This window comes from Budorcas taxicolor, chromosome 4, assembly GCF_023091745.1.
Source record: "Budorcas taxicolor isolate Tak-1 chromosome 4, Takin1.1, whole genome shotgun sequence".
NCBI lineage: Eukaryota > Metazoa > Chordata > Mammalia > Artiodactyla > Bovidae > Budorcas > Budorcas taxicolor.
The window spans coordinates 68,501,191-68,520,821 of NC_068913.1; the positions used below are offsets into that span (position 1 = coordinate 68,501,191).

General features: G+C 39.9%; 1 protein-coding gene across 1 annotated transcript in view; it reads right to left on the minus strand.

Annotated features, from left to right (window-relative positions):
* Positions 1 to 19,631, minus strand: part of CHN2 (chimerin 2) — a 40,253-nt gene that overhangs the window by 12,022 nt on the left and 8,600 nt on the right. The window contains exons 2-4 of the mRNA XM_052638546.1: positions 9,863 to 9,947; positions 4,811 to 4,984; positions 12 to 89 (exon numbers count right to left, since the gene is read on the minus strand). Of these exons, the coding sequence (XP_052494506.1) occupies positions 12 to 89; positions 4,811 to 4,984; positions 9,863 to 9,947 (337 nt within the window). The remainder of the gene's footprint in view (positions 1 to 11; positions 90 to 4,810; positions 4,985 to 9,862; positions 9,948 to 19,631) is intronic.

Below are 19,631 nucleotides of genomic sequence, written 5' to 3' on the forward strand. Positions count from 1 at the left end.
GGCAAGCCTACCTCTGTCAAATGCCATTTTGACATCTTCGATGTGTTCTGTGAACCCGGAGACTCTATAAAGGCCTTCTGACTTTAATCCTGTAAAAAAAAGAGATAGATTTTAACTGTAGCTTCCTAAAGCACCTAAAAATGAATATAATTTCCTATCTACACTGCATGCTATCAGGAAATGAGCGAATGTAGTCAGTGCTCTTATCAGGGGCTTCGCCAGTGGCTCAGTGGTAAAGAATCTGCCTGCCAATGCAGGAGACACAGGTTTGATCCCTGGGTCAGGAAGATCCCATGAAGAGGAAATGGCAACCTACTCCAGTGTTCTTGCCTGGGAAATTCCATGGACAGAGGAGCCTGGCAGGCAACAGTCCATGGGGTTACAAAGAGTCGGATACAACTGAGTGACTGAGAAACGAATGCACACAGGCACGCTCTTATATATTACACACTATCACATCAGAACTTGAAATGTCCGTCTCCGTTTCCGTGCATCTGTCTTCATTGCTTGTGTGGCAGTGGAGACCTCGGGGTCTGGTCTTCCTCCTGCCTGGCTCTGCAGAGTGAACCCAAGGTTAAGATTCTCAGCAGTCATGATGTCCTGCTTCCTTTGTTCATCTGACAGTGGATGAGACTTCACTTCAGCAAACTATTTTCTCCCCAGCATCCTCTCTATCCATATGCCATGCTGCATGTAGCACGGTGCTCGGTACACGAGTATGCATCTGTGTGGTTCATCTTATCCTGAGTTTACTAGAACTATCCAAATGTTATAGCCTAGGTGTTCATCATAATAATGACAGTATGTTAAATGTTTAACTACATATAGTTGATTTAATTGGTATAAGTAAAGTAAGTAAAGTCACTCAGTCGTGTCCGACTCTTTGTGACCCCGTGGACTGCAGCCCACCAGGCTCCTCCGTCCATGGGATTCTCCAGGCAAGAATACTGGAGTGGGTTGCCATTTCCTTCTCCAGGGGATCTTCCCGACCCAGGGATCGAACCCGGGTCTCCCACATTGGAGGCAGATGCTTTAACCTCTGAGCCACCAGGGAATACCTTCAAATAAATGATTATACAAATAGATGCAGGAAAATAAAATTCTAATGAATGAGTCTAGAAACTTGATCACTGTATATTTAGGGTAAGAAAAAGATGTGGGTGCAGCTCTTAGACCTTATTGATTTGTTAGGACATTTCAAAGTATCAGAAAGGATAGAGGATAAGATATCAGACATTGTATATCAAAAACCAGCTGCTATCAAACTATAGCTACAGTCATAATAAGCAAATAAAAAGTTTCTACTGCTGCTGCAGTACAGTCTGTCAAGCAATGTAACTAAAGTACATTTCTGTTTTTCATGTATACTATCCACCATATAGAAAAAAGTTGGCACTGGATCTGCTAAAGCTCCTATACTTTGGCCACCTGATGCAAAGAGCTGGCTCTTTGGAAAAGACCCCAATGCTGGGAAAGCTTGAATGCAAAAGAGGGTGGCAGAAGATGAAATGTTTAGATAGCATCACTGACTCAATGGACATGAATTTGAGCAAACTCTGGCAGATAGTGAGGACAGAGGAGCCTGGCCTGTTAAAGTCCATGGGGTCATGAAGAGTTGGACATGACTTAGCAACTGAACAAAAGCAACATTAGGTCTGCATCAGAGACAGCAAATGCATGGCACAGATACTGCCCCTCCTCTCTCCTATGGCCATCAGAGACACTCTTCATTGACCTCAGCTTTCTCTCCTACTGAGCCCCACTCAGATTCAGAATTTGTTTCAGGACAGTTGTCCAGGGTGCCACTAGTGATCAACTGAATTGGCCCATAGATGAGACTTGGTTCTAGTTGGTGGTGCATGCCTTGGTCCAGTTGTAACCCACCCTGCAACAGAGGTGAGTACACAGTGGCACTTGGGAGCACAGTGCAGTGGACACTAACCCTGCCTTTTGATAGAAGAGGCTACAGGGAAGGTCTTACTGAGGAACTGTCTTTAAGAAAGTCATGGGACTTCCCTGGTGGTCCAGTGGTTAAGATTCCACCTTCCAATGCAAGGGGTGTGGGTTTCATCTGTGGTCAGGGAGCTGAGATCCCACATGTCTCGTGGCCAAAAAACCAGAACATAAAACAGAACCAATATTGTACCAAAGTCAATAAAGATGATAAAATGATCCATAGTAACAATAAATAAATAAATAAATAAATAAATAAATGGAGGAAGTTATGAGGGATGGGCTGGACTTTGCCAGAGTTAGCAGAGGCTGCCGCCTCCCTTCCCATATTAATTCTCCCTTCCTCTGCTGTGATGAAACCTTTGGTTTTTTAGAACAACACTCATTGCAGAGGCCATTAAGTCCTGGCCAATGTGAAGAGAGCAGAAGTGATGTGTACAGTGCTGCCCATGGACTTGAAGGGCGTGCCCTCTTGCTCTTGGCCGGAATGCAGATGAGATGGTGATAACCATCTGGGACCATAGAGAGGAGGGCAGCACTCAGAGATGATGGGGTAACGAGCTGGGGGCCTGAATTCCTGCCCCTGGGCAGCTGCCCCACCAGCCCTGGACTGCTGCTGGAGAGAGAGAGGTGTCCATCTTGTTGATGTCACTATTAGTTGGGGTCTCTGTGATAGCATGAAAGCATCTGGGTTAAGGACATTGGTCAGACACACAGATTTGGAGGTGGAGTTAAAGGATTGGGTCATACCAGGTAAAAAAGAAATAACACAGTTGAATCTTACATGTTGGGCCCTGTACTGGGCTAGTTATCTGGATCAGCACCTTTTGAGGTACAAGCGATTATGTTCACTTTGAAGATGAAAGAAAAGAAAGTGAAAGTGTTAGTCACTCATTTGTGTCTGAATCCTTGAAACCTCATGGACAGTAGCCTGCCAGGCTCCTCTGTCTGTGGAATTCTCCAGGCAAGAATACAGGAGTGAGTTGCCATTCCCTTCTCTAAGGAATCTTCCCAACCCCGGGATCAAACCCAGGTTTCCTGCATTGCAGGCAGACTCTTTACCATCTGAGTCATCATGGAAGCATGAATCAATCACCTTATGAGCTACAACTGATTCTGTTCACTTTGAAGATGAGACAGATATTCAAATGGAGTAAGTAACTTGCCCAAGGTCATACTGTAGCTGATATGAGAAATGGTTGGGAATCTAACTTCAAGTTCATGATCTTTTCACTCTGCCACATTATGCAGAAACAAATGGCCATAAAGGCATCTGGAGAACAATAAGAAATTGACTATGGATTGAAGATGGGATAAGATGTTGGCAGTGGTGGCAATGAAGCTGGAAATGGAAGCGTCACATGAACTCCTTCCAGCCCCTTCTCTGGATTCTGCTCACATGCATGGGACCCTAATGCCTGTAGCTCCAGCCCCTTTGCTGTGACTAGCACAGATTCCTCACCTGTGCTATTCTAGCTCTTATAGTAGACAGGCTTCGTGCCGTGCTTTCCGTGGGCACATTAGCCGTCAGATGTGGCAGTCACTCGTCTCTAGTTGTTGGCAGTCTCTGATGAGGATCACCATGGGGTGATCCCAGCTTCTTCAGAGAAGTGCAGGTCCTGATGGTAAGCTCTGGAGAGGCTGATTATCTGACCCTCTGGGGTAGCAGGACCCTCAAAACAGCGGTACCCAGGGCTGCTCTTCCCAGCCACTCATCCAGAGTCAGGGTACCCCCTCAACTTGTATCAAGAACTCACCAGATCCCAAAGCCCCTACTCAACTCTAACAGACCCAGCAGGCAAAAGGCAGGACGCATTTCTTACAATCTGAGAGGAAATGAGCGAGTCTTAAGGGAACAGATTAGCTGTAGTTTTCAGCCTGCATGGAAGAGGGAATCATTTCCTATTTCTAAAAGCTTTGGGAAAACAAGTTATAATATCATCTTTTGTTTTGGAAAGAATGGGATAGTTGGCAAATGCATAAATACCTGTAGCATATAGTAAGCCAATTTGGACACAACAATGGTACCAGCTATAGTAGGGTACATACATGGGAACACTTGTAAAAGCCTTTCCAATTACTCAAATTACATCCAACAATCCAAATTCTCTCCAACTACACTATAACCACCACATCATTGAACATTTTGATACTGAAAAGTGGCCAAACAAAGCTCAAATAAAAGAAAGATGACTCAAGCATAATATAAAGAATCTTTTCTTTGAAATGTTCCCACCTTCCTTGTATTCTCAGTTTTTGGTGGATAAATCTTTCAGTCTTTAGCTTTCCTCTTTGAAATAAACAGAATCAATACTAGCAATAAATTTCTATGTGGTAGAAAATACATGTGTTGACCAATAACTTTTTAACTTTTTTTTAAAAGAAGCATTTTAAAAGACTCAATTTAGACCTCACCTCTGCCATAAACCCTTTCTGAACTCTTCTCAGATAAGATTAAAATGTCCTTCTTTGTGACTCCATGGTATTTTGAATACATGTACTCACAGCATTTACTTAGCACACATGCATGTATGCACTCATAGATTTATTCATTTGCACCCCTGATTCTGTATACTATCCTATGAATTTCTTAAAGGCATAAACTATAACTTTTATATCCCCAGTGTGCAGTACATAATGAATGCTTGGCAAGCATGTATAAAATGCATGCATGCATGGTTTTTATATGAAACAGAAATTGATGTCATTGGTTGGATTTAGTGTGTGTGTGTGTGTGTGCGCATGCAGACCATTTCCCTGAGATCAATAGTGGAGAGTCAATTTAACAATTAGAAGAATAAAGTCTCCTTGACAACACTAAAAAGAAAGTCACTTTAATAAGGAGTTTTTTCCAAACCTCTTGCTTCAATTTCCCGAATGCAGATGTCTACCACCATGGGTCTCTGTGTGTTGTGAGCCTTCACAAGTGTCGTGAGGTCACAGCAGTACACCTTCTTGATCCTCTTGAGATCGGGCTGGCAGTCATTGGGAACGTGCTTGGAACACTGCTTGTGTACGTTCAATCCACAGTCTGTAAAAAGAGAAGCCATGTTAGTCTTGCCTGGCTGTTTTGTAAAAGTTCAACACAAACTATATGTTACCAAAAATAAAAAAAGGAAAACACCCCCAAGGGCTTGTTGTATCTCTCTGGAACATCCATGCCACTTAGAGGTGATGAGTATGAAATCTATCTGTACTCATGAAACTTAAATAATTCCATTTTTCTCAATATGCCTTCTCTTATTGAGAAGAAAAGAGACATCTCACAGAGACAGTTTTGGTAATTAGGTTATTTGTATGTTTTTTCCCCTTCTGGGACTGGAACCTTTGTGTCGTTTGAAGGCTTTTGGGTTTAGATTCCCAGAGCAAATCATGTTCCATAAAGGGCACCTAGGACTTCTGCTAGGGTGTTCTCCTTGACCTTGTGACACTCCTTCTGTGGAAGACATGATTACACTGTCTGTAGGAATCTCTCGTCTTTGGCCTGAGACCCCCATGACCACTGGCATACTCTTCTGCCCTGGAGAATTGCCCATGCTTTCCACTCCTGTCTTCTGTGCTGGGCTGTTTGAGTAGGCCATTGTCCTTTCTACTTGCCTTGTTTTGACACCTGTGAGTGGAAATACTGTCTAACTGGACACTGGTGGGAGGACTCAAGAGTTTACAGTTTAGAACAATGCCATGTAATGTGATGATGAGAGCAATTATTTATAAAGCTCATATTAAGATCCAAAGCGGAAAAGGCGCTTTTAAGTTCAATGCACATATTAAAAGCCTTATTAGCAGTTGGTATCCACTGATGGAATTTCTCTAACAATAACAAGGCACAGTCTACATTCTGGAAAATAAAAATTTAATGCTGAAGATGTTCAACGTTGACTTGGTGTCTATTCAAAATACCTTCTAATATTGCTTTCATAGGTGTAAAGCATAATAATAAAATCATTTTTATCTTTTATATACATATTATAAACACATGATAATGAATATTATAATTTCACTGTTTTTAAAAAAGCACTTAACCACACCAAGCATTCGAGAGGATATAAACTTTTGCGAAATCATCAATAAATGATTTTTGTCATTATATGCTTTTCATGTCATGTTTTACTGGGTGAGTTCTGTCTATCCCTTTCTAAAAACAAAACCACTTCTAATTACCTTAGCTTTATCAACATGAGACATTTAACAAAGCTCAAGTAAATGTCAATAACATTTGATCTACTGAATATAAATATTGGTGAACTGAACTAAATAGAGTTGACTGCTTTTCTTGTTTGCACAGTGATCTACTCCTAGGGTTATCATGAGGATCAAATAAGTTAATATATGCAAAGTCTGAAGTATGGGGAGTGCTACGTGAGAGTCAAAGAGAAGAAACAGCAAATATGGTGATAGAAAAGACAAGGATGCCTGCTTAGCCACTTTTACGTGATTTCATTAGTCATTTTTACTAACTGTGAATTCTTACAAATTTCATTTAAGACATTTTTTAAAAATTATGGTAAAATATATATAAAGTTCACCATTTGAACCATTTAAGTATACAGTTCAGTGGCATTAAGTACCTTCACCCTATGTACTAACATCACTATCTCCAAACCCTTTTTATCTTTCAGAACAGAAACTCTGTATCCAGGAAACAATAACTCCTGGGGCCTTCTTCCTCGTGAGCCTGTCAACCATATTTTTCCTTCTGCATCTATCAATCTGACTACTTCAGATATCTCATATAAGTGGAATCATACAGTATTTGTCCTTTTGTGACTGCCTCATTTCACTTAGTACAATGCCCTGAAGGTTCATTCATATTGTAGTTCATGGTAGAATTTCCTGAAGAACATTGCATTTAAGGCTGAATACTATTCCACTATACATATGTACCACATTTTGTCTATCTGCTCATCCACTGATGGGTACTTGGGTTGTTTCAACCTTTTGGCTATCATGAACAATGTTGTTATCAATATGGGTGTACAAATATTTGTTCAATCCTTTCAGTTCTTTTGGGTATATACCCGGAAGTGGAACTGCTGGATTATATGATAATTCTAGTTTTAATTTCTTTATAAACTTCATTTCAGGCTCTGAAATAACAGTGTTTTTATGTAGAGTTAAATATTGATATTTGATTAAAATAAAGATGTTTTATAACAAATACAGAAATACTCAGTTTTTGCAAACTAATACAATTCTATATGCTGTAAAGTCTAGTTAATTTTTAAAACATTTGAAATATGTAAAATAGTGAGAGGCAATGATGGATCTACCAAACATTTAATGGTCAGTTTTCAGCTTTACTGCTGCTCAGAGGAAGTATGAGGTTAAGCTGTGGTCATTGGAGAAGAGTAACATAGCCTTAGAATATGTTTTATTAAAAAAAAAAAATCCAAATCCTCTTATCCCAGAGAAAGTTGCTGTTCACAGCTAATCTGAATTCCAGAGTTTTGTTCTCATAATATTGACTTTGGACCAATTTCCTGCTGAAATTGGATAATACAAGCAATTAGGGATATTTTTGGTGGGTATACTCTAAACAGGTTGAATTAATGAACACTGAGTAAAGCAGATATTTGAACACTTTGCTCAGTGGTTGAGATGTAAGATACTCTGTAACTCTTGATGACTAAGCTTTTCAGGGTAATCTAGGTCTCTGGAACACTTCTGGAGAGTCTGTCTCCAGACTTATGTTTCCTGCTTGCCTCGTAGATCTGGGGTGGGGGCAGGTAGAGTAACCGGCCTATATGAGCACTCCTGGACCCATCCAGGTACCACCACCAGTGACTGCTGCCTCTCTATAGAAGCTGAAATAGCCCTTTCCAGGCAGAGGAAGGATTTAAAGTCCCATGATCTTGTGAACCAAAATGGGCAGCATGGGGAAATACATCATCTTTTTTAATTTTTAAAATTTTTATTGCAGTATAGCTGATTTATAATGTGTTAGTTTCAGGTATATGGCAAAGTGATTCAGATATTTTCTCCATATTATATATATATTTATACATATATATGTGTATATATATATATACACACACACCCACACACATCTTTTCCAGATTCTTTCCCCATAGAGGTTATTACAGAATACTGAGTGGAGTTCCCTGTGCTATACAGTAGGTCCTTGTTGTTTATTTTATATATAGAAATGTGTATATGTTACTCCCAAATTCCTACTTTATCCCTCTGCTCCCACCTCTCCCCTCTGGCAACCATAAGTTTGTTTTCTATGTCTGTGAGTCTGTTTCTGTTTTGTAAGTAAGTTCAAGTGTGGGAAATAAATCATATTAATGTAATGTCATTCAGTTCAGTTCAGTCGCTCAGTCGTGTCCGACTCTTTGTGGCCCCATGAATTGCAGCATGCCAGGCCTCCCTGTCCATCACCAACTCCCTGAGTTTACCCAAACTCATGTCCACCTAGTCGGTGATGCCATCCAGCCATCTCATCCTCTGTCGTCCCCTTCTCCTCCTGCCCCCAATCCCTCCCAGCATCAGGGTCTTTTCCAATGAGTCAACTCTTCGCATCAGGTGGCCAAAATATTGGAGTTTCAGCTTCAGCATCAGTCCTTCCAATGAACACCCAGGACTGATCTCCTTTAGGATGGACTGGTTGGATCTCTTTGCAGTCCAAGGGACTCTCAAGAGGCTTCTCCAACACCACAGTTCAAAAGCATCAATTCTTCGGCACTCAGCTTTCTTCATAGTTCAACTCTCACATCCATACATGACTACTGGAAAAACCATAGCCTTGACTAGACGGACCTTTGTTGGCAAAGTAATGTCTCTGCTTTTTAATATGCTGTCTAGGTTGGTCATAACTTTCCTTCCAAGGAGTAGGCATCTTTCAATTCATGGCTGCAATCACCATCTGCAGTGATTTTGGAGCCCACTTATTTTATTTTAAATGCTTCACACAAATTGTTTCTTTAAAATCATAGTCTAGCATCAAACAAATCAGTTAAGCTATTAGTGGAAACTCAATCAATATATCACAGGAGGCTGTTCTTGCTCCTAGCCAGAAGTGTTTGCCATAAAAAGCCTGGCATGATGAATTAGGAAGCCCGGTTACACATTAATTTGGCAATTCTTTTCTATGTTGTTATATATATCTTAAGATGTGTTGTGCGCACTTAGCAATGGGTGTATGCATCCAGTTCTAGGTGGAAAAACACCTAGGGTTTCAAAGCATTTTGAAAATATGTGATATGCAATCAATGTGTGTATTTTCACTGCTAATTTGATGGCAGAAAAATACTGGACCTGGGCTCTGGAGTCAAATCAAAGTTCCACCACTTACTGTGTGGCCAAGGGCAATGAACAATTATTAATAAGGCTCAGTTTCTTCATCTATTTAATGGGGAGAATAATTGCATCTCCCACAATGTTTGGGGCTAAAGTCCATGGGGTTGCAAAGAGTTGGACACGACTGAGTGTCTGATCACACAAGGTTTGTTGGTAAGGCTAAATGATATGATGAATAGAAAGTGTTAGCTCAGTGCTTGGTATGAAGTAATTGTTCACTTACATTATTATTTTTATGCCCTGCTTTGTGTAGTAAAACAGGGATGGGAAAGCACTGTGACTTTTCTACCTATACAATTCCATTGGAATCAAGTTTCTTTTTCTTTTAAGGACACCTACCTATTTTGGGTAGCAGGTAGATGGGTAAGAAAATAGACTCGCTTGGATTTTTTTTTTCTTTTCTTGCATAAACGTGAGATATTCCTTCTCATTCTGGCAAACACCTAGAACAGTTTTTCCATTAAGCACAGAGATGCCTTGAGTCTTCCAGAAAGCTAGACTTTTGAGCTAATAATCTGAGCCTATTTCCCAGCTCTGAAAAGATGCCCTCCATGTAACCATGATGACACTTTATGTAAATGGAAAAGGAGAAAGAAAGTTGCATGTCTACCTGAGCACCGGACCCCTTGGGCAATGAGCCCCCACATGAAGTTGGCACAGTATTCACACCAGTGAGGGCCTCGGAATGTGTGGACCTGTAAGCCAAAATGAAGGAAAGTGTCAGAAAATTCAGTCACTCGGAGGCAGGTGGCCTTGGACATGCATGACACCAAGAAACAAATGCCTGTGTGGGAGTAAGCATCCCTCACTGGGCTTTTTCTTTCCAGTGATGTTGAGTTGCAAACAGACCTGGAGAAAACAGATGCACTTTGATTTCTGAAAATTCTCCACTGAGCCTCATGCCCCAAGCTAGAGCCAAAAAGGAATGTGGAGAAATGATAAAATTACAGGGCCATGCCATCAGCTATGGAACAAGACACTCACTATCCCTAAAAAAGCACTACATGGACAAATGGAAGATAGCCTGAACTGGTCGCTATAACCTGCATTTAGTTCAGCAAGTTCTGGAAGGCAGAACTCAGTTACTATGGCATTTTGACCAAAGTTGTCCTATCCAGTGAAGTAGGAAATGGCAACCTACTCCAGTATTCTTGCTTGGAAAATTCCATGGACTGAGGAGCCTGGCAGGCTACCGTCCAGTCCAGAGGGTTGCAAAGAGTCAGAAGCGACTTAGCATGCATGCATGCATAGGATAATTACAAGGTTCAAAGGCTTTAAGTCACTTCCAGAAGATGGTTGGATGGCATCACTGACTCAATGGACATGAGTCTGAGCAAACTCCGGGAGTTAGTGAAGGACAGGGAATCCTAGTGTGCTGCAGTTTATGAGGTCACAAAGAGTCAGACACAACATAGCAGTTGAACAACAACAACAAGAAAAGTCTTTAAAAAAAAGGTAGAGGAGACTTCCCTGGTGGTTCAGTGGTTAAGAGTCTGTGTTTGCAATGCAAGGGACATAGGTTCGATCCCTGGTCAGGGAACTAAGATCTCGCATGCCACATGGCGTGGCTAGAGCAAAACAAAACAAAAGAGGGAGTTGACTCTGAAAATGAAGCCACCCCGTGTAGCTTCTGAGTGTGTAAGTTGAAACTTCCTTCTGATTGGCCAGATTGCCAGCCTCGCTGGTTGGTGCCCAACTCAGTTGTTAAATATTTTGAAAAAATCATGATGTAAAGATGGTCTTACTTCTAATTATTCATGTACAACCTCTTGTGACAGGACTACATATTAAGTCATGATTTAAAACAAAAACAGAACAAAACAAAAATATATGTTCTCTGGCACCAGTAAGCATCAAGAAACAGAGTCAGGGGATGCCTTGAAAGCAAATGTGGCTGTGGTTAAGCCAGAAACCATCACAGGCAGTTTATCTGGGGGCACATATATCAATGCGAAGAGGTTTGGAATTTTTACAAAATTAAAATATATCATGAGACTATATGGTTTCTATAAGGACTTTCAAAGTTTTAAACCTCCGTTAACAGATAAAAGACATGCAGACAATATTATTATTATTATTTTTAGAGACTGGGAGGCCTGAACAGGCCTATATAGTCAAGATGACAACTACAGTCACAATTTGCGAAGATGCTCATCAGAGCTCTACTTCAGAAAAAAATAGCATCACTTGGAGATCTTCATTTATTTACATATGCTAGTAATTGGGTGTATATAAAGTGACAAACAAAACAGATTTGGTTCCCTCCTGATGGCACTTACAGATTTGTCAGGGCAGAGAAAGTGATCAATTAGCCAATCAAAAAGAGAAACTTCTGACCATGGTTTTATGCAATAAAACTGTGTTATAATAGTCTTTTGGTATTGCAGTTTATCACATGCAAACTCTCCCCCATTATACTATTTCTGCTTTGAAACATGATAGGGGAAAAGGAAAACCTCTCAGAATTGTTTTGACTAAAATGGAGAATAGTGCTGCAAGGAAATGACACCAAGATATGACAAAGCACCCCTTGTTGGAATGCAGAGACTCTATCTGAGGGAGCGCTTGCATTCTCTCGGAGCCAAAATACATGATTTAGCGAGAGGCCCACTCACATGAAACGTGGTTCTAAAAGAATTCCTCAGGAAAGTGTCCTACTGAAAGCTGAACAGTTTACAAATTAAGCAATCAAAGGCTTCTTAATATTTTAGCAGAGATGCTCTAAAGCACCAGTCCTTTTTGGCACCAGGGACCAGTTTCGTGGAAGACAATGTTTCCACAGACTCACATGGGATGGTTCCAGGATGATTCAAGTGTGTTACATTTATTGTGCACTTTATTTCTATTATTATTATGTCAGCTTCACCTCAGATCATCAGGCATTAGACCCTGGAGGTGAGGGACTCCTGCTGGTTAATTAAAGCAACAATGTTGATTGCACATATACTGTTGAAATTGCAAGGTTGATAAAATAATATGTAAAATAATATATCTCAAAAAGAAAGAAAAGAAAAAAAAAGGCGTGGAAAAGAAGGCCCCTGTGTTATCCAAGACAGTCAGGAAGTCCTCTTTTGAAAGGGTGACCTCAAATTGCTTGAAGGAAGAGAAGAAGCCAGTCTGGTGGGGGCTTTGAAGGGAGCATTTCAGGCAGAAGGAGTCTGACTGAAGGCACCACTGACTGAATGGACATGAGTTTAAGTAAGCTCAGGGAGTTGGTGACGGACAGGAAAGCCTATTGTGCTGCAGTCAATGGGATTAGAAGAATTAGAAGGTCAGGGTGGCCAGAACACCAGAGTGAAGGGGAGAGGGACTGGGATAAGGTTGAAAGTAAGACAGCACCTTGAAGGCTTTCTTAACAAGTGTGGATTTGGTTGTGATCAAGTACAACAGGAAGTTCCTGGAGGACTTCAAGTAGGACGATGATTTTTTTAAAAAAGATGTTCTGGCCACTGTGTTGAAAATGGAAGGGAGAGTATTAATAGTAGAAACGATTCAGCAATTAGGTAGTAGCGTTCAGCTGAGAAACGATAGAGGCCATGACCAGGATATTGGAGGCAGAGCTGGGAAGTGAATGGATTTGAGATCTATTTTGAAGTGAGCATTTAAAGGACTTGATTGTAGAATAAACGTGGGTCTTTGAAGGAGAGGGTAAGCAAGAGTGACTCCTCGACTCTCATTTTAGAAAGCAGGCAGATAGAGATGCCACTTGCTGAGATATGGAAGACATTCTTTCGGGAGAAATCCAAGACTTCAGTTTTGAGCAGTGAAAGGTTAAATGCTGCTGAGATTCCAAATGATAGAATTAAGCAGGAATTTACATCGAATTCAATAGCTCACAGGAGGAGGAACTGGAGGTCTACATTTGGCCATCCTTGAAAAATATATGGTATGTAAAATTGTGTGAATGGGGAAAATAAAACCTCTTAGAGATAGTAGAAAATGAAGAAAATAGAGCCCAACCCCAACCCCTTGATGCACCAGCATTTGGAGAGAACCAAAAGAGTAAAGTGGTTTAGAAGTCAAGAGGTGAAGCGTGTTTCAGAGAAGGAGTGGCCAATTCTAGGTTGAATGCAGGAAAGAGGTCCAGTCAATTGCAGGTTCAACTATGACTCAGACACATGGAAGTCACTGGCAACCTTGACAAAAGGAGTCTCTGGATCACTGAGGGCAGAAGTCATTCTTGAGGGAACTGGGAGGATAACGAGGCATGGGAGGATAACTGGGAGGCATGGAAGGAGAGAAATGTAGAGGCAAATTCATCAAGAAGTTTGGCTGTGATGTCCAGCAGAGCAACAAGAGAGCTCCAGGGAGGTAAGGAATGGGCCCTGGGAGGACTTTTTAAAAATAAAAGACGGGAGACGTTCAGTTCAGTTCAGTCACTCAGTCATGTCCAGCTCTTTGCAATCCCATTGACTGCAGCACAACAGGCTTCCCTGTCCATCACCAACTCCCTGAGCTTACTTAAACTCATCTCCATTCAGTCAGTGATGCCTTCCAACCATCTCATCCTCTGTTGTCTCTTCCACCTTCCACCTTCAATCTTTCCCAGCATCAGGGTCTTTTCAAAAGAGCCAGTTCTTCACCTCAGGTCACCAAAGTATTTGAGTTTCAGCTTCAGCATCAGTTGTTCCAATGAATATTCAGGACTGATTTCCTTTAGGATGGACTGGTTGGATCTCCTTGCAGTCCAAGGGACTCTCAAGAGTCTTCTCCAACACCACAGTTCAAAAGCATCAGTTCTTTGGTGCTCAGCTTTCTTTATAGTCCAACTCTCACATCCATACATGACTACAGGAAAAACCATAGCTTTGACTAGACAGACCTTTGTTGGCAAAGTAATGTCTCTGCTTTTTAATATGCTGTCTAGGTTGGTCACAACTTTCCTTCCAAGGAGCAAGTGTCTTTTAATTTCATGGCTGCAGTCACCACCTGCAGTGATTTTGGAGCCCCCCAAAATAAAGTTTCTCACTGTTTCCATTGTTCCCCATCTATTTGCCATGAAGTGATGGGACCAGATGCAATGATCTTAATTTTCTGACGGTTGAGTTTTAAGCCAACATTTTCACTCTCCTCTTTCACTTTCATCAAGAGGCTGTTTAGTTCTTCTTCACTTTCTGCCATAAGGGTGGTGTCATCTGCATATCTGAGGTTATTGATATTTTTCCCGGCAATCTTGATTCCAGCTTGTGCTTCATCCAGTCCAGCATTTCTCATGATGTACTCTGCATATAAGTTAAATAAGCAGAGCAACAAATATACAGCTTTGACATACTCCTTTCCCAATTTGGAACCAGTCTGTTGTTCCATGTCCAGTTCTAACTGTTGCTTCTTGACCTGCATACAGATTTCTCAGGAGGCAGGTGAGGTGGTCTGGTATTCCCAACTCTTTAAGAATTTTCCACAGGTTGTTGTGATCCATACAGTTAAAGGCTTTGGGACAGTCAATAAAGCAGAAGTAAATGTATTTCTGGAACTCTCTTGCTTTTTCTGATCCAACAGATGTAGGCAATTTGATCTCTGGTTCCTCTGCCTTTTCTAATCCAGCTTGAACATCTGGAAGTTCACGGTTCATGTACTGTTGAAGCCTGGCTTGGAGAATTTTGAGCATTACTTCACTAGGGTGTGAGATGAGTGCAATCGTGTGGTAGTTTGAGCATTCTTTGGCATTGCCTTTCTTTGGGATAGGAATGAAAACTGATCTTTTCCAGTCCTGTGGCCACTGCTGAGTTTTCCAAATTTGCTAACATATTGAGTGCAGCACTTTCACAGCATCATCTTTTAGGATTTGAAATAGCTCAACTGGTATTCCATCATCTCCATTGGCTTTGTTCTTAGTGATGCTTCCTAAGGCCCACTTGACTTGGGAGATATTTGAATATATTAGTTTGTCAATGAGATTGATATGATAGGTAGAAGAGATTGGAGATGCAGAAAGGAAAGAAGCGAAAGAGGGATGATCCTGAAAAGCTGAGAGATGATGGGATTAAGGGCATATATATAAGCAACATTCAAAAAGAGAAACAGTTGAGATCTTTCCAGAATTCCTAAGAGACACAAAATCTGCAGGTTAAAAAAACCTGAGTCTCAAGACTGATGAATAAAAAATAATTTAGATCTAAACAGATGAGAGTGGAAGTGCAGAGCACTAAACAGACAAGCAAAATCCTCAAAAACAGTTACCTGTGAAAGGACGGTAATTAGGATGAAAACAGAATTCTCCTCAGCCAAAAGAGAAAAGTAAATTACAGCGTCATTTCATCAAAGTCCTCAGAGAAAATTACTGTCAACCTAACTTCTATACACAGCCAATTACCATTCAAAAGCAAGGGTGAAAGAAAGATATTTTCAGACAAATGCCAAGAGTTTCCACTCACAGATCCTCAGTCAAAGATATACCTAGGGATTATATTATTCTGTAAGAAGCACATTGAACCTAGTGGGAAAGGACGGGATTCAAGCAGCCACAGTAAGCAAGAAAACTGGGAAACATGGGCCAATATAATCAAGCCTCTCCATAAAAACAATAACAAGATGACTAATTTCAGAGGACTTAAAAACAGGTTGAAAAAAATGACATGGAAGATTCAAACAGTAAAACAAATAAACAAAAAAGGTTATTGTAGAATATAATGAAATAGAACGAAAAATTTTCAAAAGGATTAAAAAAACTAAAAGGTGATTTTTTAAGAAAAGTTTTACAAAATAGCCAAACCTTAGGGAATTGATCAAGATAAAAGGCACAAACACTAAAGGGGAGGACATAATTGCTGATGCTGTAATGATGTAAAACAAAACCTTGAGAACTTTCTACCCACAAAAGTTATGTGAAATGGATAATTTATTAGAGAATATAAATTATCAAAAATGACTCAATATAAAAAAACCTAAATTCACTTATACCTATTCAATAATTAAATCTAATAGCCACTGATTCCAAATAATCTTGTTAGATTTAACCAACTTTTAAAAAAACAATTTCTAGCCAATACAGGCTATTACAGAGGAAAAAAAAAAAGTTTCACAGTTCACATAATGAAGCTAGTCTTGATTCAAAAACCATACAAGAATGACACATAAAAGTAAAATTATACATCTATTCAATTATGAACATAAATGTAAAAATCCTTTAAAAATCCTACTGAATATAGCATTATGTTTAAATGTCATGACCAAGGGAGGGCTTATTTCAGGGATTTAAGGTAGTTGACGTATTATTAGAATTCAGAAGAATAACAAGAGAGAGAAAAAAAATCATTTTAAAAATTAGAATATCAACAGTTAACAAAATTCAATACCTGTTCATACTAATAGCACTTAGCATACTAGGAAAAGAGGGAACTTCTAAAAATGGTTGATTAAAGATGTCTATGATATGCACATGACAAACATCACATTTAAAGATAAAACATCAGAATAATTTCCTTAAGAGTCGGCAGAAAGATAAGGCTGCATGCTATAGAAGCTTCTCTTGGGCATTATCCTGCTGAGTTTTAGCCAGCGTACTAAAACAAGACAAAGAAATACACCATATGTAATTGGAAGAAAGAACAAAGCTATCAAGTTTACTTAATATAAGAGCAATAACAAGAAATCAGTACATATCAACAGTTTCTCATTTTGTTAAATCATAAAAATTAAAGACTCTATTCACAGCATCAGGAATAATCTAAAATAATTATAAAATAATTAATAACATAAGTAAGGAGACACTCTATATTCATGTATGACAGTGCTCAATACTATAAATACATCAATTATTTTCCAAATGAAGCTTTAAATCCAATGCAGTTTCAACAAAGTTTTCATAATGCTTTCCCCCAAATTGAGAAGATGACCCTACAACCTACGTGGAAGAATAGAACAGAAAGAAATAGCCATGATAATTTTGAATAAGTAAAAGAATGTAAGAAAATATATTCAACTATATTTTGAGACTTCTATAGTTAAAAAAAGTAAAGCATCATGCAGTAAAAACAAACCAGTGGAACAGAGAGGAAATGACAGAAACCAAATTACACATATACGGAGACTTGGTATTTCTCAGAAATGGCATTACACATTAGTAGGGGAAGGATGTCAGAGAGAGGAACTATTTCCCAGTTCATCCACCTATTTACCCACTCATTATTCACTCATTTATTTGATACTTAACTGCTGATTGCCTACTTTGAACCTGGTACTGTACTAGTCCTCAGAAATACAAAGTAAAAATAGATCAGAGGAACAGAGACCTTCCTGCACTCAAGGGTTTCACCTACCAGAATAATCAGGCAACATAAATAAGCATCTTGTGGTAGTATACTGTGCGAGAGTAATAAATTCTTCCTGAGAAGGCTGGGGAAAATGATACTTGAATCGGATTTTGAAGGATGGATAGGAGTTCACTAGACTGGGCTGATGGGACACTGATGATGTTGACTGGGGAGAACATTCCAAGAAGAGGAAACGGCACAACTAAAGGCCAATGAAGGTGTTTGACTTTTTAAAGGCATTCTTTTCTTGTAGGTCATGCAAGAAAAAAAAGGGAGCGAAAAATTCCTATCTGGAACACCTCCCATAGTTGAAGAAATCACATGGGAAATAACTACACACCTTAGGGTAAAAATAAAAATGCAATATTTAGGAACTGGGAGAGTAGCTATTATATAGTGTTTACCATCCATTGATAAGATGGAAACTAGTTGACTGAATGCTTCAGGAAGCCAGGACACGCTAATTATAGATTTTCTAAAATTTTTGCCATATTTAAAAAATAATTATTCAACAACATCCTTTCCCATCAATGATGTATCCCCACTGTCATCTGTCCCATTTCTTCAGCCAAACAAATGCAGGCAAGCACTTCTGAATGGCAAATAGCTCTATTTATTGTCCCCACAAATACACATTCCCCAGAAATTGGCAAAATGGCGACAGAAGGGAATGTAAAGTTAGTTAAACATTATTTTAGGCCCACTGCCTAATTTCCTCTTTGTGATGGGCTTTTGTTTATTTTCATGGCAGATAGATTGTTCGGTTTTCTTTTCGGTTCACAAGAACAATCTCTAGACAGTAGGCTGTATGTAAATGCTGAGAGTACGCTCTCTGGAGTCTTCTAATTTGGGATAGAATTATGATTTTTATTCTCCCATTGAAATGTCCCATATCTTGAAAAGTCAGTGATCAGCTTTTTCCATTCTCTGAACGATATTGATTTTCAAGAATATCTTTTCAGAAAAAAAGAATATTTTGCAAACTTTAGGGCAGTAACTAAAATACCCTAGACAGGAAGAAAATACCCCAGACAGGAAGAATGTCTGTCCAAGACTATTATACTAGGCCTGGTCTGCCTGGAATTCAAAAACCACACCAAACAGAAAAAGATGATATTATAGGAGATAAGGTCTGTTTGACAAATAGCCCAGGAATAGCCACCCAGTAAAAACAAGAGCAAGGAGAGTTGTCAAGAAAAATCTCAGGCGTTTAGTGAGTATCCCCCGACTTGGCTCTTTCTCAATGAGCAGGATGTTATTTGTCTCATATCTGCTGAATCTGGAAAACAGTATTCCCTGGTGATTTCATAACAAGTCTGTTTTGATGGGTCAGTATAGACACCGCCCAAGTGTATAACCAGCTCAGCCCAGTTGTAGACCATAAGAAACAGAAAGTGCAATTCATGATGTGCTACAGTTGAGAAATTTTGCTTTTCCTTATCAGTACACATCAGAGTCTCTCAACCTTGGCTCTACTGACATTTGGGGCTGGTAAATCTTCATGTACTGTCGGGTGGTCAACAACATCCCTGGCCTTTACCTAACGGATGCCAGTAGCAACCCCTCAGTTGGACCAACCACAGATGTCTCCAGATAGTGCCACATATGCTCTTGGGGACAAAGTAACCCTAATAGAGAGTTGTGGGTACAGACTAAAACCATATCAGCTCAGTTTGTCATTTTTCTTACTTATAACTTTATTCTTATACTTTTATTTGAAAAGGACTCATGTATCAAAGGCAGTTTTTTCTTAACTGCTTTATATGCATAGTAGAGGAGGCTGGGAGACTAAAGTCACTTCCGGCTACAAGTAAGTCTCTGGACCTGGGGCTCTTCTAGTTGAGCTTTTGCCCCAGAGTTCCCTGGGGCTGGAGGACAGGCAGCTTGTCCATGGTTACCCAGACAGTCAGCAGCACTTGCCTCCCATTCTCAGCCGAGGGTTTTTCCTATAACCAACTGCATTTCCCATCATCATATGACACTGAACTTATATGAGAAATTAGGTGGAACTTTAGACTTTTCCCTCTTGCACTATCAGATGAAATACTGACCTCGAAGTGAACCTTTTCAGATGCAGGAAAATAGCCAAGGGGAATCACTGGGGCTGTGACCAAAGACTCTGGGTTT